The sequence below is a fragment of the Pristis pectinata genome, chromosome 27, assembly GCF_009764475.1.
Source record: "Pristis pectinata isolate sPriPec2 chromosome 27, sPriPec2.1.pri, whole genome shotgun sequence".
NCBI lineage: Eukaryota > Metazoa > Chordata > Chondrichthyes > Rhinopristiformes > Pristidae > Pristis > Pristis pectinata.
The window spans coordinates 14,896,136-14,921,948 of record NC_067431.1 but is presented as its reverse complement, the minus strand read 5'-3'; the positions used below and the strand labels follow the sequence as shown (position 1 = coordinate 14,921,948).

At 40.1% G+C, this 25,813-nt stretch overlaps 1 protein-coding gene across 1 annotated transcript in view; it reads left to right on the top strand.

Moving 5' to 3' along the window:
* Positions 1-25,813, top strand: part of LOC127583746 (protein turtle homolog B-like) — a 553,788-nt gene that overhangs the window by 362,861 nt on the left and 165,114 nt on the right. The window contains 1 exon segment of the mRNA XM_052040046.1: positions 12,094-12,211. Coding sequence (XP_051896006.1) covers positions 12,094-12,211 — 118 coding nt within the window.

Here is a 25,813-nt window from a genome sequence, read left to right as displayed (position 1 = left end):
ATATGTAACGAGCTCCCAGACAAACTAGTTGAGGCAGGTACAAAAACAATAATTAAAAGATATTTGAATAAGTACATGGATAGGAAAGGTTTAGAGAGATATGGGCCAAACGAGAACAAATGGGACTAGCTTAGGTGGGCACCTTCGTCAGCATGAACCAGTTGGGCCAAAGGGCCTGTTTCCGTGCTGTATTATTGACTCACAGCTCCAGGGAGTTCAGGTTCAATTCTGATGCCAGGTGCTCCAGTTTTCCTCTCACATTCAAATGATAGATGAAATGACTTCTGTAATTTACCCCAACTGTAAGTAAGTGGCAAAAGAACCAAAGGAAAGAATAAATAGCTGAGCAGACGGGGAATGGGACTGATGGATTTGTTCTGCTGGGAGCCTACATGGACCCGATGGGCTGACTGGCCTCCTTCTTCCATCTCGGTTTTCTTAGATGAGCTGGGGTTTGCAGAAAATTCGAGGGAAATATTGTGTCAAAATGCTCAATGTGTTACAACAGAGAAAGAATTCATTCAACTTGTGAGAAACATACCTCCATATCTCAGGAAGATTTTACTCCAGGAGACAGATATTCTGCAACATTCTACCCTAATCAATTAAATATTTGATGACTTTTTACAATTATGAGGAATATGATTCCTGTCCATATCCCATAAGTAAAACATTGTTTTTGCAGCTAATTATTTGCACTTTCAGGATGCTTTTAGTAATCCAACCTAGCCTAAATAACTCACTCCAGTTTTAAATTATGCTGTATAATGAAGTATCAGCTTGGAGCAAAGCACCACTACTTTTGAAACAATGGATTCCTCAGGCAACTGCTTAAATTATTATTGGTTGATAAATAGTTGAGTTATAGATGCAGCAGAAGAGACTGCATCTCAGTCTAACATCTCTTTGGAATAGAAATGAGGCAATTCAAAGTAGCAAGAGGGACTCAGGGTTATTAATGAAGTGTTGAACGAAGAAAATATAGCCTGTGGACTCTCAACGAGAATCATCTGTTAATGTACTCTGAAGATATGGTAAATTTCTCGTAATAATCTTTGTAAGTTTTCCCTTTTCCTGTTGTTGTGCATTAATCACTTTGCTGCAACTTTTCCCTTTTAATGCCTATAGATTTCCCATTTTTTAAGCTTCTCTCTCAAGTCAACAAGCCGTCTCCATCCTTGGTTTATTGATTTGGCATTTTGTGTCACTCTTCAGCAATATTCATTTTGACATTTGTAGTGAAACTAATCCCTGCAATGTGATATGTTTTCCTTATGATGATTACTTAACATCTCTCTTCACCGTCCTGTGTGTCTTCCCAGTCTTAAGCACATGTGAACAAGGATTTATCTTGCTTACAATTACATGGCAGCCTTTTTTCCAAAGCAGTGCATTTGCCAGACAGCATTCTATCTCAGTTCGACACTCACCTTTCTATTTTGACTTGACTGGCTTCAGAGAACTGGTGCTCAAAGTAAGTTCAATGATATCATTGGAATAATTTGTTCTAATGTCATTTACGGTGATTTTGATTATTAATAGAGTCGTGAAAGTTTCCCATTACTTTTACCTCAATGTGATGTCCCAGTCCATTCAAGGCAAATTCTGCCTAGATTAGGTTTGACCTTAAATCTCTTGAGCTGTTTGACTAAGCTGCAGTGACTCTACATCCTTGTTATTAAGCATAATTCATTCCGATAGATTCCATGGTCAAACGAGCAAGCGATGACTGTGAACCACTGTACAGGACATCTCATGCACAGTGTGTCAATGATAGCAAGTTTGGAGAGCTCCTGTTCATTCTACTAGCCACTCTGCTTTCCTTTATTTGTGAATTGTATAATGAGTACATCTGATTGCTTTGTCTTATTTTCTCAGTGTGAATCAGTTATCATGGTTATCAAAGATTGCTGAATGATCACTATTTGTAAACTACTCTTGGCTCATGGAATCACATCAGTTGGGAATAATCACTTGCTGAGAAACTGCGTTTGATATTTTTGGTCCAGAGATATCTAAAAGCCAGTTTCTCAGCAAGATATTTTTCAACCTTTAAGAACATTAAACCACTGAGTTGCATGCTTTACAGATGCCAATTGCTCTCCAGGGACAGCTCCCACATCATTTGCATGTGACTATTAGGAAGTGGATCAGCACTTTTAATAGTAGGGAAAGAGGGAGGAAGAGAGGGAAGTGAGTCAATTGCTGAAAATTTGGGGGAGAGGGGGAAAACGAGGGTGGGGGTAATGATACATGGTCTTCCAAGGGATATCTCCTCACCTAACTATGGAGCTAGCCTGATGGTTGGGCCATGATCATGAGTGGCACCATGCCCCCACAATCAGAGGCAGCATCAGGTATTGGCTTTGGTTTACTGTTGTCACATGTACCAGGATACAGTGAAAAGCTTTTGCTTTGTGTGCCATCCAGACAGATCATGCATCAAGGTAGTAAAAAGAAAATAGAATGCAGAATATAGTGTTGCAGTTACAGAGAAAGTGTAGTGCAGGTAGACAACTGGGAGGTCAAGAGGTAGCGTATTGATTCATAGAAGCTCGACCTTTACAGAAAGTGCCCAGCAATGATACCATTTTCAGTGCAAATCACAGGGGATGCTTTTTTACACATAAAAATGATATCCCAGGTAAGAGCTGTGGTGAGGGAATCATTTTATTTCATGCGCACTTCACTGCATCATTTTATTGTTTGTTTTATTGTGTGTTACTTACTATTTCTGTTGTTAAATAATTAAAACAAGGAATGCACATTGACGAACCATCCCATGTACCAGATATGATGGGGATATGAAAATGCAGCTACAAGTGTCCAATCTAATTTCCCAGTAGGCAGGAGAGGAAAAGGTAGAAGCACTGCAAGAGGCAGAGAGCAGGCAAATGATATGGAACTTGTGATTTAGAGTGAGCAGGATTTAATGTGATGGAAAGGGGGTAATTGTTTGTAACTGAGAAGTGTCAATTGCTCTGTTAGTCAACTGCAAATTATTTATGGGGTAATACATTATTCTTTAGATTCCTTTTTATTCTTCTACTTTTTCACCCCCACATGGGAGAACAACATAAGGCGAAGGACACAAAATGCTGTCAACTTCCTTTGCATATACATATACATGTGTGCAGACATACAGAAAACTGCAGTTTCCTGCCAGATAATACCGGCCGCTGTCTGTAAGGAGTTTGTACGGTCTCCCCGTTTGTCTGCGTGGGTTTCCTCCGGGTGCTCCCACATTCCAAAGACGTATGCGTTAGGAAGTTGTGGGCATGCTATGTTGGTGCCGGAAGCGTGGCGACACTTGCGGGCTGCCCCCAGAACACTCTACGCAAAAGATGTATTTCACTGTGTGTTTTGATGTACATGTGACTAATAAAGAAACCTTACCTTACCTTAACTTACAATGGACCAGGAAGCTGCTGACATCTGACAGAGATGTTGGAGAACAGCTGATGTAAAAGGCTAGTTTGTATAACCAGGCCCACCGTGCTCAACACTGCAATCCAATTAACATCAGATACCAACAGCACCTATAGAAGTGAACTTCTAACCTTTAATGGGCACATACAGTATACTATGAATGTGCAAATTCATTCAAAGTGTCTCAGAATCAGAATCACATTTATTATCACTGACATATGTTGTGAAATTTGTTGTTTTGCAGCAGCAGCACAGTGCAAGCCATAAAGACATATACATATTGGAGCCTCCATACCATTTGCAAATTGCATTTACTGCTTAGAACAGAGACTGGTGTATTGTCAGTGCTGTGCTGTAGCTACTTGCTGATGTTATGTATCGTGTGTGTGTGTGTGTGTGTGTGTTTGTGTGTGTGTGCACAAGAGAGAAAGAGAAATGGCCAGAAGAAATGGAATGGTCAAGCTTTTCAAATTGAGGGTTTTTCTATAGTATCTTAAGATTCATTCCTAATTTTCAAAATTACTTTAAAAGTTCTTCTTTTCATCATTTCTCTCTCATGATTATACATTCTTATGAGAGTAAAATGAGTGTTTAAATGAAAAGTCAGTCATAGTCAAAGTCGTAAGTCATAGCGAGATACAGCATGGAAACAGGTCCTTTAGCCCACCAAGTATCTACCAACCATCAAGCACACATCTTTACAGTAATCCTACCCTACCCTATTTTATAGAATGGTATTGAATGCACTATGTTTGTATTTGGAGCTTGGAAGGAACACAATATAAAATTGAAAGGAGTGATGTGTGGTAGTGCTGCTTAAACAGAAGAACATAAAGTTGTGATGGAGGGAGACATTGAGAACTGTGAGTGGGACAATGATTACATCAAATAAAAGCTAAGAATTGTGGAGTGACCTTCATGTCCTAATGTTCTAAATACCAATTGAATAATTTTCAAAATATAGCCACTCTCATGCCATAGGCAAGCAAGACAGTCCAGTTGTGTTCAGCAAGATCCCACAAACACCATTGATGTAATGCTTTTTATGCCCTGTCTCAGGATGCAAGTGGCTATGTGGAGCCAGCTATGGCAGTCAAGTCTCTAAATTTTGAAGTAATAAACCTACTTTATAGAACATTAAAAAAAAAGCTATGGGAAATAGAAATGTAAAATGAAACTTTAAAGATATTTTAGTAAATAAGAATTTGCTTGAAAATATAATGAAATAAAGGATCCACCAAGAAAGGTATCTAAAGTTGTGTCAAGAATGCAATAGGCCAATGATATGAAGCAGGAGATAACTGGCAGAGAAGATATTGACTTCTGAATTAAAGCATGGATAACACATAAACTACAAAATATTACAAATTCTTAGCACCTTTCCTGAATCAGAACGGAATGATGAAGTAGCTTTCAAGTGTAGTACCACTGCAGTGTGACAAACCAATATGCACTCTTGTCGTCTCTCAAACAGCAACAAGATGAATGGCCAGTTAATTTCCTTGTCTGATTTTGATTGGTGTAGTCCTGGACACCTGGAGAACATCCCTTCTAACTCTGAATAGTTCCATGCAATCTTTTACAGAACATGCAAACTGTGTTTTGGTTTAATATCTCTGCAGAGAGATAGCACCTCGAACAATTCTGCATTTTACACTATATGCTCAGTTCCCTGAAGTGGGGTTTAACGTCTGGTGGCATCTATTTTGGGGTGGGAGTGACATTTGTCTCTTTCTGTATTAAATCTGTTGCTGACAAATAAGACAAAAGTTTCAACTTCCTCACTGTAATTAACTCGGGCAGTCCCTATAGACACAATGCTAAATGGCCCACCAGTTTGGTAGTGGTTGGTTCCAATTTATGCCTCTTGCTGAACAAAATTACAAAGATCAAGATTTTATTAAACAAATATGCAACGATCAAAATACAAAGTAAGATTCTGATTTGGAAGGTACTTCTCTGCACCTCATTTATAATCACCATTGACTTGGAAGCTCATCACCCAGCTTAATCCTTGTTACCTTGCTACCCAAAGAATTATCCTTGCTACCTTGAGCCACACACTGTCTGAGAAACCACTATTGCACATGTCTGCCATTAATGATATTCCATCACCATTGTGAAAGGTCACTGTCCCTGCCCAAGAATGTCAAGCCATTCACTTCAGTTTGAGCTCCAGACGTTTCTACCATTTTCTTTACCTTCCTTTGGCTAGTACTGCCATTGGTTACTTCTCCTCACAAATTTTACACACTTTTTATTTTGCCTCATGTCAGGCTGGCAAATCTCTTTTTTACAAATTTCCCCTGCAAACCCTAAGTAAATTTCCTCCCGACTCTCTGTTTCCACCAGTACCCATTCAACTTTATGAATTTACTTTCCCTCTTCCACTTCACTATCAAATTTATTTAATTTAAATTTTTAACAGAGATTTATCATTCTGTTGCTCAGGAAACTTGAATAGAATTCACTTCCTCACTGACATACCTTTAAGCAACAGGAACAGCCTCTTCAATTTATTGCACTCTTCAATCAGATTGTAAATTTGGAGAAGATTCTTCATCTAATGGCCATCCCATTTACTTTTTATTTCATTAATTTATTTAGCAGGATCCTGTTGCGTGACATTATATAAAGCAGACCATCATTTAGTGAAGGGGATCTGCTTATAGCATCATAAAACCATTTTATTCGTTTGAACTTCATGTAAGTCATACTTTACTTGGCTGTCAGAGGACATCCACTGTCTAAATGTTTGTGTCACAGTTGGAATAAAGCATTTACAGAACTAAAGACAACCTATGGAATCTGTTTGTAAAGTCCATAGGAGTTGAGCATGCCAAAGCCAAGATATGGGTTCTGCCTCAGTGTCTTCCTCCAAGATCCTGGAAGGTAGAGATTAATTCAATAAGTAATTCTCATGACAATAAGTACTTCATTACTTCATGAAATGAAGGAAAAGTATAAGTGTTGGGCAGCATTTCTCACTGTGCTTCCTCCACCTAGGTAGATGGATTCTGCAATATTCCACAATAAACATTACGGCAACAGCACCGAGAGCAGTTTGTCACATGAAGTAACCTCGAAAGTGGTACAGTCTTGAAACAACTGTAATTGTTCCCCTTCAGTACGACATAAAATAAATAAGTTACACAATCTTTAATAATAAACTAGCCACTAAGTAATTTAGCCTGAGTACCAGTTAATCTTTGAATGAACTAATGCCATTGCTTCACTTGAAGACACACATACAAATTAATATAAAATACTGTTGCCATAAGTCTAGTGATAGAGGGCAACATCCCCAGGGACAATGGGTGAACAGTTGATACAGAGTAATTCTTTGGGTGCAGGTGTTAGAGGATAGAGACTAAGAAACCCTAGGAATTTCAAGCCCAGTGTGTTTTGCTCAGTATAATATTCCCATGACAGCAGGCAGTAAATTCAGCAGTAATATAATCAAAGCGAAAAGGCCGTGCTCACTTGCAATCACATGTGTTCTATCACACTTCTCAATAATAGTATTTCTTTGAGCTAATTGGATCATGCACATATTTATTTAAACTGTTCCTCAAGAATATGTTTTATTATAAAAACTGTAACATAGGATGCTTGGACATTAGCAAGCAGGAACTGCTGAGGGAAGCCATCATGTCCTTTAAAGACCTTTTTGCACACAATCTTGCATTCTTCACCAAACAGAACACTGCTGCTAAAATTATAGTTCTTACAAAATTTGAGATTTTAGCATAGTAAAATAATTAAAGTACAGAGCACACATGGTTAAGAAAAAAATATAGTCTTCAGGTGAATTATGGTAGAAGACAAAGGAATATTGGAGCAAAGCGTGAAGGTATTACAGCAATAATTGGGTTTCTTTTCTCTAAAGATTTGCTCCTGCCTTAATAAAACTGAACGCCCTTCAATTCATCATGAGCAATGCCACAGGGCATTTGCTATTTCTCACAAAGGTAACCCAAGAGAACATGTAACCTATTGAGTAGCAAAATGTCCTGTTTCTCATTGCTGTTGACCCTCATGTTCAGAAGCACAGGACATAAAACCGCTTTCATTTTAAAAGAAGAATCTTTCACTTGAAAATGCAGCTGTTAAAGAATGTGGTACTGGAAACTTCTTGGGTTTATAGCCTTTGCAGAGGACACATGTAAAGCACCCCCATCAAGACCTCTAACTCAGTCAATCTACATTATGAAGAAAAATGCTTTCCTTGATTCACAAAGTTAATCAGGTAAATTGCCAGATTAACCATCTTCTTCATGTGTCTTTCTCTGCAACTTGGCCAGCTGTCAACCAACAGAAAACCTTGTGGCTTCATGGACTATTTAACCATCCTTTTTTAATGTTCACTTTATAACCTGTAATCCTTTCCAGATGTCCATCCAGCTGTTGTATTGTTAATCAATGTGAAACAAACAACCTTAACAAACAGTATCTCAGTATCCACTATGGCACCCAACTGGGGGAGAGAAAGACTCTTCAGTCTTTCTTGAAGCTTATTCCTTTAAAATAGTGAAATTCTGAAAGGGAGAATCTACATTCATTGTCAGATTATCCAAGATTTAAATGAGATTGCAGTTGTCTGATGCTGATATAGCCATGAATCATTCAGGGTTGTCTTTGGCACTAATACAGATTATGTTTATTTCTGAATTGAGGCACTGGGTCTAAGAAGCTAAGTCTGTGATTGAACCCTCAACATTAATGCAGTGATAAAGATACCTAGAGCAATGAAGTTGAACATTATGTTATTTGTCGATCCCTCTGGCACACTATCTGGAGCAGTTAGCCTTTGTGAAGAGAATGGATACCTTGAGAGGACGGTTAATGACTGGCTATCAAAGAGTCATTCCATGGAAGGTGGAATCCAAGGTTGGGAATTTTGCATTTTTACTGTCTTCTATATTGAGCAAAATATAGATTTTTTTTTGGCTGGTATCTTATCTAAATTCCCAGACAAAGTGTGTGAACAGATTTAAATCTGTTCATTATTCTTGCAATCAGATCACTTATTGTTACAATGACATTGCAGCCCATGAACAATGAAGTGCTGTTTCAGCGTTTTGTTTGTTCTGCAGGTACAGCAGATTTGTATCACTGCCCTGATACCTGTAAATTATTCAGTTCTGTACATGCTCCTTTACTTTGTCAGCCAGTTGATTCTGTTCCAGCAAACTGCCAACAATTGTTTTGGCATAAATCTGATTTTGGAAGTCTTTAATATATATTTTGATAAATATAGAAGATAATGGAAAACATAATTCCCAACCTTGGATTCTACCTTCTGTTTTTTAAATGTCTGTTGATGTTCAGTCACTGGCGGTCCTGTTGAAGTGTCCATTCTCTTCACAAAGCCTGACTGTCCCAGATTGTATGCCTAGAGGGGCCAAGGAATAACAACATCATGTTCAACTTCATGTTCTTTATCACAGCATTCACAGTGAAGGAGAGAGCCCTCCATTAAGTCTGTAAGGCTATTACTTTACACAGGAAACTTTGCTACTCATCTGGGAATATCCTAACTTCATAGTGTCTTCCTTTACTCTTGTCAAAAGCAGAGATAGATTAAGTTGCAATGCCACATTTGCACACAGTGGGTTCTGGGTCTTGAGGCAGGAGATTGCAATCTTCAGCAGCCTTCCTGCCAAGTGAAGGGGAGTTGACAATACAAGTTGTCACTTTATTTGACTTGCATCGGTATTGAGTTTTCATTAGTTGCCCTTTGAACCAACTACATTTTCATTGTTTCTTTCCCAGTTCAGTTTATTTGTGACAAAATTGCCTCGTTATTGAGAATCATTTGCAAATCCAGCATTAATCAGTATCTGTTGCACAATGCAAACACTGTGTTGGTATTAAGAGGGGTAATATGAACGAAATGGTACAATGTTAAACAGGGTGTAGCAGAAAGAAACTTGGGGACATCCGTACACAATTCATTGAACGTGGAAGGACAGGTTGATACAAGGGAGCATGAGGAATTCCGGGCTTTATAAGTGAAAGCTGGGAATGCAAAGCAAGAAAGATATGCTAATACTTTATAGACCATTGCTTATGACCAGGATTTTTCTGAGAAATTTTGGAAACTCCACTTCCCAAAGTAACTATCAGGAAGTTTGGGGCTCCTACACAAGCCTGTGGGAACACAGAAGCTCCAATAGTGTTCACCAGTGACTTCCTGGTAGTGCTTTGAACTTACGAATTATCCTAGAAACTCTGCTCAGTGAGCCAGGTCCGTGTATTTCAATGGAGAGGAACAGTTATGTGGGGGAGAGGTAACTTTCAGGAAATTTGATTTTTTAAACATTTATTAGTTTATTCAAAAATATTAATTTGTTTTCATGGTTTCCAGCATGTGGAAAAATTTTCATTATTTATGTACTTTAATCATTTGAAAATGTTTTAATATTGAGTGAGCCTTCTGCTGACCAGTGAGATAGCTGGTTGCACAATGGCAGAAGATGTTGTTTCTTACTGCATGCTCCTGGGAGCAGTATATTCTATGGGTTGAGCCTATAGGAAGTCCCTCATCAAACTGCAGGTCAGTTTCCAAACTGGGTACTCCCTCTATGTTTTCAGTAAGCCATGACTGGTCCCACAATGTCAGCTCACCTGTCTTCCTGTCCTCCCACAGTTCTTCCTGGCACAATGGCTGGGCAGTCCAGTGAGTCTGGAGCTCCAGGCAGCAGCCACACTGTAGGGATTGAAGACCTGCCACCTGTAGCTGGATCAATACCTCCTGGGGCTCAGACCAATCTATTCTCTGCTTCCTGCCACTGTTCGGATGGAGAATAGGCAACTCATCTCTGGGCACCTTCTCCACAGTGCCTCAGACGCATTGCCCAGGAGAAGCTGTGAGCTGAGACTTAGACACACTCAGCCTCTTCCTAACCAGAAACTTCTGAATTAATATCAAGATTGATGGACCTATAGAGGAATAAGATAAAGTGACCTGAAAGATACATCAGACTCTTGAATGGACTCTTATACAATAAAGATGAACTCTTGATCCCTCAATATACCTCGTCATGACCCTTGCACTTTATTTGTCTACCTGCACTGCACTTTCTTTGTAAATGTAACACTATATTCTGCATTCTGTTTTTCTTTTCCTTTTCTACTACCTCAATGTACTTATGTATGGAATAATATCTGGATGGCATGCAAGCAAAAGCTTCTCACTATATCTCAGTATGTGTGACAATAATAATCCAATTACCAATTGCATTCTTGCTCCAATGCTTCTGACAGACATGTCTCCCTCCCTTCCACAGCCCAGGACCACTGACTTGTGTTGATGCTACTGGGTTGGCAGGAGGCCAGCCTGGTGATGGGAAACAGATGTCTTTGTCCGCTTGCCCACCTCCCACTTAGAAAAGCTATTTAGTGTCTGTAGTTAATACCATAACCGCCAGTAGCGTGTCAGGTGATTGGCCCTTGTGATTCATTTCTTAAAGTTCCTTAATATAAAAGTTCTAACTATTCGGCAGGTTTATCCGTAGAGCATGGTTTAATTTTTTAAATACATTTTCTGGATGTCACCATCACTAGCAACGCCAGAATTTCTTGCCCATCCCTAATTGCCCTCGAGAAGTAGTTGTGAGTTTGAAATTCTGCGGTTCCTTTGGTGAAAGTGCCTCTTTGCTGTTCGGAAAGGAGTTCCAGTGACAAGAAAGGATCATTGATATTTTCCCAAGTCAGGATGTTGTGCAACTTGGAGGGAGACCTCCAGATGATGTGTTCCTGCTTAGCTAACGACCAAAGTATTTCCGTGGATGGAGCTTGTTCAGGACACATGATGCATTTTATACCCAGAAGCACTGAGCTGCACAGGGTCTTGGCTACCAATTTATGAATTAAGTTGACACTTGAACATCTGCACAAAGCAATATGAGTAGGAGAGCAGCATGAGGAGTCAATTCAGTGCTCCTGGAAAAATCAGAGACGTTATGTCTAATTCTGGGCACTGCTTTTAAGGAAGGATGTCAAAGTCTTAGGGAATGCCCAGAGGAACAATATCAAGGCCGCAGGACTTCATTTCTGAGGAGAGGTGGGATTCATTACTTTTGTTCTGCTTAAACCAAGACTGATAGAGATGTTTAAAATTTATGAAGGATTTGGTAAAATTAATGGGGAAAGAGTTTCCACTGACAGGAGGATTGATGACAAGATACTGATTTAAGGTAATCAGCAAAGGAACCAACGAATGAGGAAAATTTTCCATTTGAAGCAACATGTTATAGTTTGTATTACAGTGCCTGAGTGAGTGGTGAATGCAGATTCAATGGTAACTTTCAGAATAAAATTTTAAAAATACCCCCCAAAAAATCAGGCCTTTGGCAAAACTGAAAGGAACTGTGGGGCAGGGAATAGCTGCAGGGCTTTGAAGATCTGCACAAGCAGGATGGGCCAAATGTCTTCCTTTTACACTGTAAGGTTATAAAATTATGATTCCACTGGTATCAAAATATCATGACCCTCTTGCTCCCAATTTTTGCAACATGATATTTTCCATCAGTTTCTTGTAAAAGTTTTGAATTGATAAATATATGTCATCAGTGATCACAGCAAACATATATAAAAAATATTGTTTTTTTTATTGTCTACATCAGCAGCCTAAAATACAAAGCTTTTTCTCTCTTGCAGGTGAGTGATGGAAGTCTTACCATTTCATCGGTGGGCCGGAACGATCGTGGGCCCTACACTTGCCGAGCTTACAGTATTCAGGGAGAGGCTGTCCACACATCTCGCTTGGTGGTTCAAGGTAACTTTCACTTTAATTAGTTGTGGCATTTTCACTTTTTGTTTGGAACTCCCATTAGATTTCATTAGTGACGTGCCCTGGTACGTTTTCAGTACAGTCTCTGTTCCTTGAAATAATTACTTCTAGAGTTTTGGAATTAGGTCCTGTTCATCCCATTTTACGGGGACCCAGGGATTGTGGAACACATATCCACAGATCCCGGGACGTAGCAGGCCAGTAGATAAGATGGTCTTTATTGGCTGAGGCATGGAATGTAAGAGTAGGGAACTCATTGTAGAAGTATGTAGTAAAAACTATGACAGCTGTAGTCCTGAGCACAGTTCTGGTCACTGTGTTACAGGATAGCTGTGAGAGCAGCAGAGCATGTAGAGAAGATTGGTTGAGGATGTTATTGGGTTTGCAGAAGTTTAATCATGAGAAACCAGGCTGTGATTGTTTTTGTTAGAGCAAAAGAAGATGATGGAGTATTTAATTGAGATGTATAAAAGGCCTATGCAGGTGAAACGGATGAATTTATTTCTCTTAGCACACAGGTCAATATCGGGGGACATAGATTTCTGGTAACTGGTGGAAGGATTAGAAGGAATTTAGGAGAAAATAAATCACCCAAATTGTGATGTGGGTGATCTCTGAGTCAGGAGCTCTCTGCTTGGGAGGGTAATGGAGGCAGAAGCCTTCATCACGTTAAAGTAAAGAACTAGCTGAGTATACCAAATGCTGAAATCTACAAGGCTACAGATTAAAGCTGGGAAGTGGGATTACCTTCCATAGTCTCAATGAATGTGTTGGGCCAAATGGCCTTTTTCGGTGCTATAAATATTTATGATTCATAATTTACTTAACTATTTCAATTGGGAAACAGTAAGCAAAAAATTGAACAAGGTTTGTGCACATACTTTGAAAAGAACTCTAAGCAAGTAGATATTTGGTAGCACAAGGGAGACAAAAATTCTGCAGATACTGGAATCTGGAGCAATACACAAAAAGTGCTGGAGGACCTCAGCAGATCAGGCAGCATCCATGGAGAGAAAATAACAGTTGACATTTCAGGCTGAGACCCTTCATCAGGACTTGATATTTGGTATCCAGCATTCTTCAGTTCCATTTTGTTATTCCTTGATGGATCTTCCTAGATATTCTACTGCAGATAGTAGTATTTAACAAGATCTAACCCTGAAACTCTGAGATCAAATATTTCAAGAAATGAAGACTATATTGAAAACTACCGGAGCATTTTGCTATTATGTGAAATTTGTTGGCATTGACACCTCTTTGCTGAAAATACTTTTGTAGGAAGCACTGTCTTTATTATACACATCAAAGAAAATCTGGAGATTCAACCCATTATATTGTCATGTTGAAGGACATGATTCGGGACCTGAAAGACTGTAGGCTGCCTCTTTGTATTTGTATGATAACCTCCAAGCAGCAGGCAATGTGTTGCTAATGGCTGAAAAACTGTTCTTTACAATTCTATAACAAAGGTAAAGGCACTCAAATCCAGGAGGCTTTCCTCAATTGTTTTGATTCATTTTGTCTGTAACAATTCTACATGTGATTCTGGCTCAAATTAACCTTGCTTCTATAATCTCCCATCAGCACTGGAAAACATTAGCATTCAACTGATAAGATGCATATTCATAATACCAAATATGTATTTGTGTCAGTTTCTTTACCTCAGCTTTATTCTTTCCCATTCTATATGACAAGAAGGTTGTAGGTTTAAGCACCACTCTATATTTTTTCCAAAAGTATACCTTATTTGTTCATTTATTACCTTTCACTGTACAAAACATATCACTACATTTTCTTAGAGTATCTGCATTATGGTGACATGGCATCAATTTTTCTTTAGCAGGTGTTCCAGGAGCAATGAGTTTGAGAGGTTTTTAAGCAGGCCCCAGCTCCTGAAGATCCAGTGGCAAGAAGGCCCAAAACTGTGGCCTTCCCCCATTGAACCTTTGCAGAGGCTAAACCAAACCTCAGAAGTGCAGATCTGTTTTCGCATGTTGAACTCTGCAGCATTCAGTTGTAGAACCAGTGCAGTTCAGCTCCTTGCACTGGAACACCAACAAGTTTCAAGCAGACCCAAGTGTGCTTCTCACTGAGTTGATGATCCTACAGCAGCTGTGAATGAACAAGCCCATGGAACACAGGGCCCTGTGTTACATAGCTGCTCGGGATGAACCTCGACAACAAGAGCGCATCCCTTTCCAGACCTTCTTGGCAGACACACATTCCAGAGGGAATAGATGATGGACTCATCCACACCACAGCAGCCTTGAGGACGGAGTGCAGTGGCACTGAGAGACTTCAGCTGCACATGAAGGATCTGGGAAAAGCCCTTCACATCACCAGCCAAGCAAGGTCCTGGTGTTCATATGAAAGCTGTAGCAATGAGACATTCTGCCAAAATGTCTTTGACAGTCTGCTGGGGAACCATTCAACAGGATGGACCATCACCTTACTTAGCTTGGCTGGGAGACATTCTATGCAGTCCATTGCCTGAATGATATGAAGTCAAAGCTGTTTTTTCTGCACAGACTTTCCTACATGGGACTGGTTGTACAGCACAGTGCAGCTAGACAAAATGTCCAGAGGCCAATGACAAGGCCAAACCTTGGCAATGCTCAGGACAGGTCAAATCTCAGCACACAATGTCAGAGATTGAGATAGAACATACAACAGTACAGCATAGGAACAGTCCCTTCGGCCCACAATATCAGTGCTGGGCATGATGCCAATCCAAACCAATCCCATCTGCTTGCAAATGGTCAATATCCCTCCATTCCCTGCCCATTCATGTGTCTGTCTAATGCCTCTTAAACATTGCTATTGTATCTGCTTCCACCACCTCCTCTGGCTGCACAGTGGTCAGGGCTCAGTCATAATTGGAATAGATAGATATTTCTGTGACCTCAGATGTGACTTCTGGATGGTACATTGCTTCCCTGGTGCTACAGTCAAGGATGCCATGGGGCATTCTGGAGGGCAAGGGCAAATAGTCAGTGGTTGTGGTGCATACTGCTACCAACTAAGAAAAAGGGATGAGGTCTGGCAAGCTGAGTGTAGGAAGTTAGGAGCTAAATTATACACAGGACCTCAAAGGGGGGAATACCCTCAGTGCCATGCACTGAAATAGATCAGTCAATATGATGAAGTTGCAGCTAGAGGGCTGCTGTTGGAGGGTGTGATTAAGATTCTTGAGGCAGTGGAAGTGGTTCTGGGAAGGTGGGATCCACAAAAGTTTGACAGGATGCATCCAGGCAGGATAGGGACCAATATTCTCACGGGATGTTTGCTGTTGTGGAGACAAGTGAGGCAGTAAGCTGGGTACCTGAACCAGGGAGCTGGAGGAGAGGGAAACAAAGATAAAGTAACTGAGAAGAGAGAAGGGAAAACACATCTGAGAAACCAATAGAGACACAATAGACTCAACAGATGCTGTTAATGTAAGGAAAGGTGATAGAAAGACAAAATTAAGAGTTCTATACCTAAATGTACAGAGAATCCAAAACAAAATCAATGAAATAACAGGACAAAGAGAGACAAATCGGTATCGTCCAGCAGCCATTCCAGAGACATGGTTTCATGCAAGTCAAAGCTAGGAACTCAGTGTTCAGGGATGTGTGAAGTGTACGCAGGAAGGAAATGACGGTGAGATAGCTCTGCTAAAGAAACATGAAGTAAGTGCCATTGTGAGAGATGATCTGGGCTCAGAAGATTCCAGTTGGGCAGAGGTAAAAAATAAACAGCAAGGGAAGGAAGACAATGGTAGGAGTAATACGTATGTCCAAAAGTGAATGGAGTGACTGTCTTATGAGAAAAAGTTGAACAAATTAGATCTGTACTCAGTGGAATTTAGAAGAAAGAAAGGTGATGTTATTAACACATATAATAAACTTGGAGGACTTGACAGGGTAAACGCTTGAAGGATATATTCCCTTATACTGGAGTCTAATGCCAGATGGCATAGTCTCAGAATAAGGGGGTGACTCTTTAAGGCTGAGATGCGGAGAATTTCTTCTCTCAAAGGATTGTGTGCTTGGAGTTCTTCACTCCAGAAAGCTGAAGACTGAATCCTGGAATATATTCAAGGTTGTGGTGGATGGATTTTTAATCATTAAGGGAACCAAAGATTATAGGCAGAGGGCAGAAAATTGGACGAGGAAAGATAGATTAACCATGATCTTATTGAATGATGGAGTGGGCTCAAAGGGCCAAATGGCCTACTCCTGTTCCTATTTCTCATCGAATTATGAAACTTATGAATGAAGACATATGAATTAGGTACAGGATTAGGCTATTCGGCCCTTCCAGCCATTTCCAACATTTAATAAAATCATGACTGTTGTGATTACAATGTTTCCAATGCATCAACATCTATCCTTAAATGAGGAGACCACTGTGGTAAGGCCACATCAAGAGTACCATGGACAATGTCCAAAATAACTGTAGTACAGCCTCCTTAATTTTGTATTCAATTCACCTAGCAATAATTAATATCATTCTGTTAGCTTCGCCCTTTGTGGATTAGGACATTCAGATCCCTCTGCATCTCAAAGCTCTGCAATGTGTCATCATTTATTTAATGTGCATCCTTTCAGTTCTTCTTTCAAAATGGACAATTCCACATTTTCTTATATACTACTCCATTTGCCAGATCTTTGCTCATCCACCAAACCTTTCTATATCACTTTGATGTCTCCATAGATCCCTTTCACAACTAACCTTCCTACCATGTCTGTGGTATTTTCATCCATCTGTTTATAAATTGTGAAAAAAAAGTCGAGGTCCCAGCCTGTGGCATAACTCTTCTTCTGAGAACTCCAATAAATTGGCCAAATATGAGTTCCCTGTCACAAAACCACCCTGACTTTTTGCCATTACTTTGATTTTTTTTCTAACTGCCTTGCTATAACATCTTTAATAATAGATTCTAACATTTTCTCTATGACAGATATTAAGCTAACTGACATGTAATTTCCAGCTTTGTGTCTCCATTTCTTTTTGAATAAAGGATTTAAATTTGCAACTTTACAATAGAACCTTTCCCCAGTGTAAAGTATTTTGGAAAATTAAAACCAATGCATTAACTAACTCACTAGCTACTTATTTTTATTTTAAGACCCTAAGACGGAAGTCCATCAGGACATGAAGACTTGTCAGCCCACAGATCCAACAATTTGTTCAGAATCTCTTCATTGATGATTATAATTTTCCTCAGTTCTTCCCTTCCTTCCAATCCCCTATTTACAGCTTAGTGTTTATGTTCCCAGGGTCTACACATTGCTTGATGCAGCCACATACACAGGTAGTCAACAGGATGAGGGCATATTTCCCCTCCCTCCCTTCTCTGGTGATTTGTGCATCATGTCCCTGGGAACACAATCCATTTTGAAATGATGGCTGCCGCAATGCAGGAGCAGGATGTGGGCCGTACCTATGCCATGTGCAGCAACACTTAGAGCACCTCACACCCAATAACCAGGTTCTTTCCTGCAACTGAGAGGGAGCACTGTTCTAAGATTTACTCCGTAATCCAGCCTGGTGCTCATGTAACTGTATTAGAAGAGTGTTGCACTCTGCAAAAACTCTATGTTTCAGACAACCTATTGATGAGATTATTTATTAGTCACATGTACATGGAAACACACAGTGACATGCATCTTTTTGCGTTACTGAGAATGCGCTGGGGGCAGCCCGCAAGTGTCACCACTCTTCCGGTGACTGATTCCCTACATGTCTATTTTTGTTCTTTTGGCTAAAGTTCTCCCTGTGTTCCGGCAAACACTAAGCTCCTTTCATTGCTGCCTGCATTGTCGTATTAGATGCAAAATATCTGCAGCTTTTGTTCATATTCTTTGCTGAATTTGTGGATAATTCATTGGATGCTGATTCATTGAATTATACTTCTAAAGATGTGTCTAAGTACAAGAGCATTGAACCTTCCTTTGTTTCCTAAAGCCATGGGGTTAGAAAGAGAACATGTCACTAATTCTCTGTCACATTTCTCTCTAAGACTTTATAGAAAATATACAGTATATACTGAGGAAGGTCTCTTCAAGCTAATTCTTATTGGAATGAATTTTCCTGGCTGTTGCTCATGGTCCCAAAAGGAACCACTGGCATGTAACAACTCCAACAGGAGTAAGTCCATTATTGGTAAAATGTGAGTTGGCAATGAGGAGGTGTACACAAGTGAGATAGATCAGCTGGTTGAGTGGTGTTGCAACAACAACCTCTCACTCAGTGTCAGCAAGGTCAAGGAATTGATTGTGGACTTCAGGAAGGGGAGGTTAGGAGAACACACACCAGTCCTCATTGAGGGGGTCAGTGGTGGAAAGGGTGAGCTGCTTTAAGTTCCCCGGTGTCAACATCTTTGAGGATCTGTCCTGGGCCCAACACATTGTTGCAATCATGAAGAAGGCATGCCAGTGGCTCTATTTCATTAGGAGTTTGAGAAGATTTAGTCTGTCACCAAAGACTCTTGCAAATTTCTAGAGATATACTGTGGAGAGCATTCTGACTGGTTGCATCACAGCCTGGTATGGAGGCTCCAATGCACAGGAATGCAAGATGCTGCAGAGGGTTGTAGACTCAGCCTTTTCCATCATGGACACAACCCCCCCCCAGCATTGAGGACATCTTCAAGAGGTGGTGCCTCAAGAAGGCAGCATCCATCATTAAGGACCCTCACCATCCAGGACATGCCCCCTTCACATTGCCACCTTCAGGGAGGAGGTACAGGAGCCTGAAGACCCACACACAATGATTCAGAAACAGCTTCTTCCCCTCCATCATCAGGTTTGTGAATGGTCCATGAACCCATGAACACTACTTCATTATTCCTTTCTTTCCACTATTTAATTATTTTGTAATTTATAGTAATTTTATGTCTTTGCACTGTACTGCTGCCACAAAACAACAAGTTTCACGTCATATAAGACAGTGATAATATACCTGATTCTGATTCTGATCCCCAGACACACTGCTAGCCTGGGACATACCAAGTAACAGATGGCACTGTCATCAAATGCTATTGACGAATTAACACTGGGAAATCATCTCTCTGATCCTTAAGCAGATCAGATCTGACATAGGATTGGAGACTCCATTCATTTCAAAGGAGATTTTCAATCTGAAGCTTAGAAACAAAGAGTAAGTTTGTAAAATTACTCTGCTTCAGTTTCATGCTCGTAAGTATTTCAAAGGTTTTTAAAGGTTTCTAAGTAAAGTTTTTTTTCAGTTTGTTTTTAATTTTTTTATGAAACTCAATTGAAATAGTTTTTAAATGAGCCTGGAATGTCTTAAGGCAAAGCTGCACCCCACAATGGCCCTCTGCACTGCACCTCCTGAGTCCCAACTACCACTGACTTGAGGGTGCAGAGGGACAGTGAGATAGACCCTCTGCATCTAGACCATGAGTCAGACAAGCAGATGGTGAACACAGGGTTCACCAAGAATCCAGGTGGAATATCAGAAGATCAGATGATTTCTATTTTTACCTCTACCTTTTCAGAATGTGCACGATGTTGTATATCCCAGAGACCTATCTGGGGCCGGCAACTCAGATGTGGCAAATCACACACTATTAATTCTCGACAAAGAATATTGCTGTAACAATACCCCATTAGCACATAAAAAGATACTTTATCTCTTTCCCTGTTGTGTACTAACAATCTCCCAAGCATAAATGAGACCTGTCCATCTGTGTGGGCAGGCATGGTAGTGTAGTGGTTAGCATAACGCTATTACAGCGCCAGTGACCCGGGTTCAATTCCGGCCACTGTCTGTAAGGAGTTTGTACGTTCTCCCTGTGTCTACATGGGTTTCCTCCGAGTGCACCGGTTTCCTCCCACATTCCAAAAGACATACGGGTTAGGAAGTTGTGGGCATTCTATGTTGGCGACACTTGCGGGCTGCCCCCAGAACACTCTATGCAAAAGATGCATTTCACTGTGTGTTTTGATGTACATGTGACTAATAAAGATATCTTATATATCTTATATCTTAATCACTTTGGGCCCTGGTTTTATGGTTTAATCGCATCCAGAATTATCTAAAGACAATGGTGTGACTAGACTAAGTAATGAAGTATATGTAGTAGTCAAGGCATTTTGCACACTGAATCCTTTCACCATTTTGCACCAATTAGCAGAACAAATAGTGAGTTGAAATACTGCAGATGTTGAAAATCTAAAGTAAAAACAGAAAATGAAGTTTCTCTTTCCACAGGTACGGCCTGAACTGCTCAGAGCTTCCAGCATTTTCTGATTTATTATGGCTGAATAGATTTTTCTTTAAATCTTGAAATTACACTCTTTGATCATTCCCACACAAAATACTACAAAGTTCTAGCTTTCTATAGTCCTAATTTAGGATTTTGACCCGAAATGCTGTCCCTTTCCCTCCACAGATGCTGCCTGACCCATTGAGTTTCTCCAGCAGTTCAATTTTGCTCTAGTTTTCTATTAATCACATAAGGGAAAGTGCGTGGTACTGATTATAGGACTGTGTAATTCAATTATTGTATCAACATAGTTCTAACACTTCAAAATGTAAGAACAAAGATGTACTTAATATTAAAGTTTATATTTTCATATCTTTGTTGCCAAATCTTATACTGCAGTTCTGGGTATCTATACAAATTCTGAACAGACGTTTATAACTAGACTAAGCAAAGTACAACATGGACATTGGAAATCTGGAACTGAAAACAAGATACTGGAAATGTTCAGCCGTTCAGACAGCATCAGTGGAAAGGGTATCGAACTGAAAAATTGGGTCCATAGGGAACTGCCGGCGCTTAGACCTCCAACCAGAAATAAGTCTGAACTAACACTGGGCTCTGTGATGCCAGGGCATACCAAGTCCAAGCCCACTCTTTGAGGTATTCACCAGAATTAGTCATCCAATCATGGAGAGATATGGCAGTGAAACAGGACCTTCAGCCCACCGAGCCGTGCCAACCATCAAGCACCCATTTTTATCCTTAACCTACCTTAACCCAGCTTATTCTCCCCACATTCCCATCAACACCCCCCCACCTCCCCAATCATTCACTTACACAGTAAGGGCATTTCCAGTGACCAACTAATTTATCAAGCTGCACATTTTTTGGGGATGCGGGAGGAAACTGACACACCCAGAGAAAACCCATGTGGTCACGGAGAACTTGCAAACTCTGCACAGACAGCACCAGATATAAGGATTGAACGCAAATCACTGGAGCTGTAGTCAGCAGGTCTACCAGCTGTGCCACTGTGGGAATTACTACTGAGATCCTAAGTTAGACCTGACTAGGTCCAGGATCAGATCCCTTTGGTTCTTGTGGGAACTCTATGCCTGTGGATTAGGAGGCAAAAAGGAAGACTTCTTTTTAAATTAGTTTAATGCTTTTCATTATTTCTAAATATTTTCTATTTCCAATTAGTGTTATTTTTTACGCCTTTTTCTCAATTAATATACCGAATTTTAAGTATCTCTAGATGTCCGAGACATTTAAATACTGTTAAAATCACTTAAAGTGTTTTATCAGTATGTTAGGGTCTAAGTTTGCTAATGCTCCAGAGACATCTGTAAGCTCACATCTTGAAACTGAGTATTGATCAGCTGTTTCATGCACTCACTCAAAAGCTAAATCAGGTCTTGCAATTGAGTAAAATTTCTGATTCCATAAATTGTCTGATGATAAACTCAATCAAACATTCCTTTAGAAAGACAAATGAGCAACCCCCTCTGGGGTGTTGCCTTACAAACCAATTTTCCCCTGGATCTTTTCAGTGTTGTCAGACTGACTTCAATGGGTTCATGCCTTCTTTCTCTTTATTTGTTTAGACACTCCTATTAAGAGGGCAGGTGGCAATGGGAAGCTGTATGTCTAGTGGCGGGAAGCTGTATGTCTAGTGGCACGAAGACACGTGGCAATAGCCTACATTGTTAAATCATTGGCTTTGAAATTCTGTCTGAGCTAACAGTAATGTTTTCAATAGTGTATTATTAAAAAACCTGGACATTTGGAGGGAGGATTTATTAGATGATCCTCATTGGAACTATCTTTGAAACACTGCCATGGTATAAATTTAAACCTGGTAAATATTAGTTACGAAGTTAAATCAACATCATGCCTCTACTAATGAAACAGAATTCAGAGGATATCAAGTGAATATGGATGAGAATGTAGGTTCTGTAAGTTTGCAAATGACATGAAAATTGGTGGAGTCATAGATAGCAAACAAGGTTGTCTAAGGACACAGTGGAACATAGTTTAGCTGGAAGATTGGGCGGAGCGGTGGCAGGTGGAATTTAATCCGCACATATGTGAGGTAATGCACTGTGGGAGGTCAAATTCTGGTAGGACATCTGGACTAAGTGGCAAGGACTTTAGAAGTGTTGATTTACAAAGAGACATTGAGGTACAAGTCCACTGCTCCCTGAAAGTGGCAATGCAGGTCGATAAGGTAGTGAAAGAGGCATTTCATATACTTGCCGAGGCACCAAGTATAACAGTTGGGATGTTAAATTGCGATTGTACAAAATGCTGGTTAGACTGCACTCAGCATATTTATTGTTCTGATGGCAACACTGCAGTAAGGCTGTGGTAGCAACAGAAAGAGATTGTAAGGAGAGATTGGTTATAAAGAGAGATTGGCTAAGCTGGGTACATTCTCACTGGCTGAGGGTTGACCTTATGGAGGTTTATAAAATTATGAGGGGCATAGATAGGCTAGATAGAGTCTTTTCCCCAGTGCAAAGGAATCTAGAGGGTACATGTTTAAGGTGAGGGGAGAGAAATTTAAAGGAAATCTGAGGGGTGAGCTTTTTCACACAGAAGGTGCTGAATATCTGGAGTGAGCTGCCAGAGGAGGCATTGGAGGCAGATACAATAGAATTCAAGCCTCTCATGTATTTTACTCTCTTTAGCATTTGAAACATTAATTAGACTCACATTCCTATCCTGTAGTGTATTTCTGTTTTTCCAGATACCCCTGTCCTTATTTTCTAAACAACTGCAGTAAGGTCTGTCTTTACTTTTGGAGTTTGAAGATCAACTTTATGATAACCTACAGTAGCACTATCAGCCATTTTAGGTTTTTTTTATTAAGTTGCATTGCATGCTGAACTTTGACTCACACCATCAGCCTCATGACATATCTCCAAGCTGATCAATAGCGCACATTTGGTATAAAATATAAATGCCATACAAATATGTCATCTCATTTTTCAAACCTTTTACTATTGACCTTTATCCTGTGCAAATCTGAACCCAAACCATGTTAAACTTCAAAATATTGAGAGTTGGTGTAAAGGTTTTTGAAGAGAATACTTGATTCTCACTTTGCTTATTGGGATTCATAGCGTGTATTTATTTCTGTCGGATTTGTGTGGATTTGGAGCTGGTGATACCTTGGGGATTTGCAAAATATCACTAGCTTGCAAGTACTCCTCAGCTGCTGTTGGTGAGGAGTAAGTGCATGGATTCATGCTACTTCCATGAATCCAGGCCAGTGCTTGAGTTTATCTTGATGTTGATTGCATTCAATTCCAGGTAAAAAGACCCTACTGTAAGACTTTTCCATTAACTGGACTGAAGTCCTTCCAGCTGGTGTTGAAGTATCATTCTGAGTACCACACAGCAGAACCAGTGCTCTGCAGGTTTTACTCATGACTCCCCAAAATCTGAACAAAGGGTAGTTAAAGTATGAAGGTGGAGTGCCCATCTAAAGCGGAGTGCTGTGACACAATACTTCAGCGGTACCAGGTGCTCCAGCAACCAATGCCAGTGGAGGAATGAACCTGCATATCTTGTCTAAATAATCATTTGCAGCTTGGTCTTTCTGCAGTGTCCCTAATCTCCCCTCCTAGCTTTGAAAAAAGGACGGTGAACAACCCAGAAAAGTTCTGCTTCATGGGTTTTCCACAGTAATTACACTGCATAATCTGATGGACATTCACAGAAATTATTGGCATTACTTCTAAACCTTTTGGTTTGCTGGGCACATCAGCACAAACCAATCAGCAGGATCTTTCTGACTCTCAAGCCAGTTGTCACAGGCCAAGCAAAATTAAATTGGTCATAGGATCGTAGATTTGTTGTGGCACAGGAGACCATTCAGTCCATCAAGCTGCTAGTATAGCAAACTCATCAGTTCTGATTACCCCACAACTTATATTCTGCTCCATACCAAATTTTGACTTAACCAACCCCTTGCAGCAGTCATTGTTCCCCCCAGAGGCTGTTGTTTCTCTTCTGGTGAAGTTATTAGTGGCAACACAGATTGAAATTGTTTCAGTTTTCTGCTGTGTTCTCAACCATTAGCCACCGAATGAGGACCTTTACCCCATTTCATGTAGTGCTCAGAGAGTGGGAAGTCTTGCACCCCACATCTTTCCATCCCATTCATCCTATCCCATCCATTTAACATAAGGGAATCAAGAGATATGGGGCTAGTACAGGAAAGAGGTATTAATGTAAAATGTCATGCTTAAATGGCAGGAGGGACTGAATGGCATACTCTTACTTCCAATTATTATGTTCATCTAGAATAGATTTTAACCCAGATAGCATGCAGTTTGAATGTCATATTGTCGTATATTACACTGTGAATGTGCAGAGTTTCACATAACCCAGGACATGGCCACCAGCCATCCCCTTTCACTTCCTCTAGCATAAAGCATGAAGCAATTTTCAGCCACTCATGTCAGCTCTGACGCCAGCTATGGTGACAGGACTATTTTAATTTTTATTCATTGCTTCAATCCCATTGTTTGTGGTTATAAAAGTAGTTAAGTGCTGTGGTGGACGAGATCCTATCTATAATTGAAAACTGAACAAAGTAAGGGTATTGAAAAACAGCATTGTCAATATTAGTGTGGTGAACCTTCCTGACGTTATCTGCAGCCCCCTATAGCACTGGCATAAGAATGCTGGCTTTATGACTTCTGCAGTAACTGGTTCAGGGTCCACTCCACCGTGAATTTGTCAAGTACCCATGTCTCTGTTTCTCAACTATTCTGAATCAACATTAGGTTCAAAGTAGCCCTCATGCCTCCAAGTCTTTGAGGAAAGAAAATATCAGTCATGCATGGAGGGATTCCTAAGCTTGCTACAAAATCCTAATATTAATTCCAGAAATTGGAGCTAAAGTATTGGAATGAAGATTAATGCCTGTACCTTTATGCCATGAAAGCCTGTCTTGTCACGGGTATTAATCTTGAGACATCTTGGGGTGGGATTTCAACGTTAATACTTGTCTTGACCACCAGGATGTGATAATTGTTTCTGGAACCAAATGCCAGAAGGAGAGTACACTTGAGACCTGAGACTTTGATGCCTGTCTAGAGACCAATGACAAAGTTTCTTTCTGTCAAGCATATTGTGCACCAGTCCATCCTTTCAACACACCGAAATGTATGGCTCCCCCTCAACCCAGTAGCAATTGAAGCCATTCCTTGTGATAATTGAAATTACTAATAAAAATGTCTCCAGTGTTTCAAGAGCCTACAAGGTGCAAAGGTGAAAATAAATGTCAAATGTATTTGTGTCCTATTAAGATGCACCCATTTGAAGTTTGATTTTGACATACCTTATTAATCCTT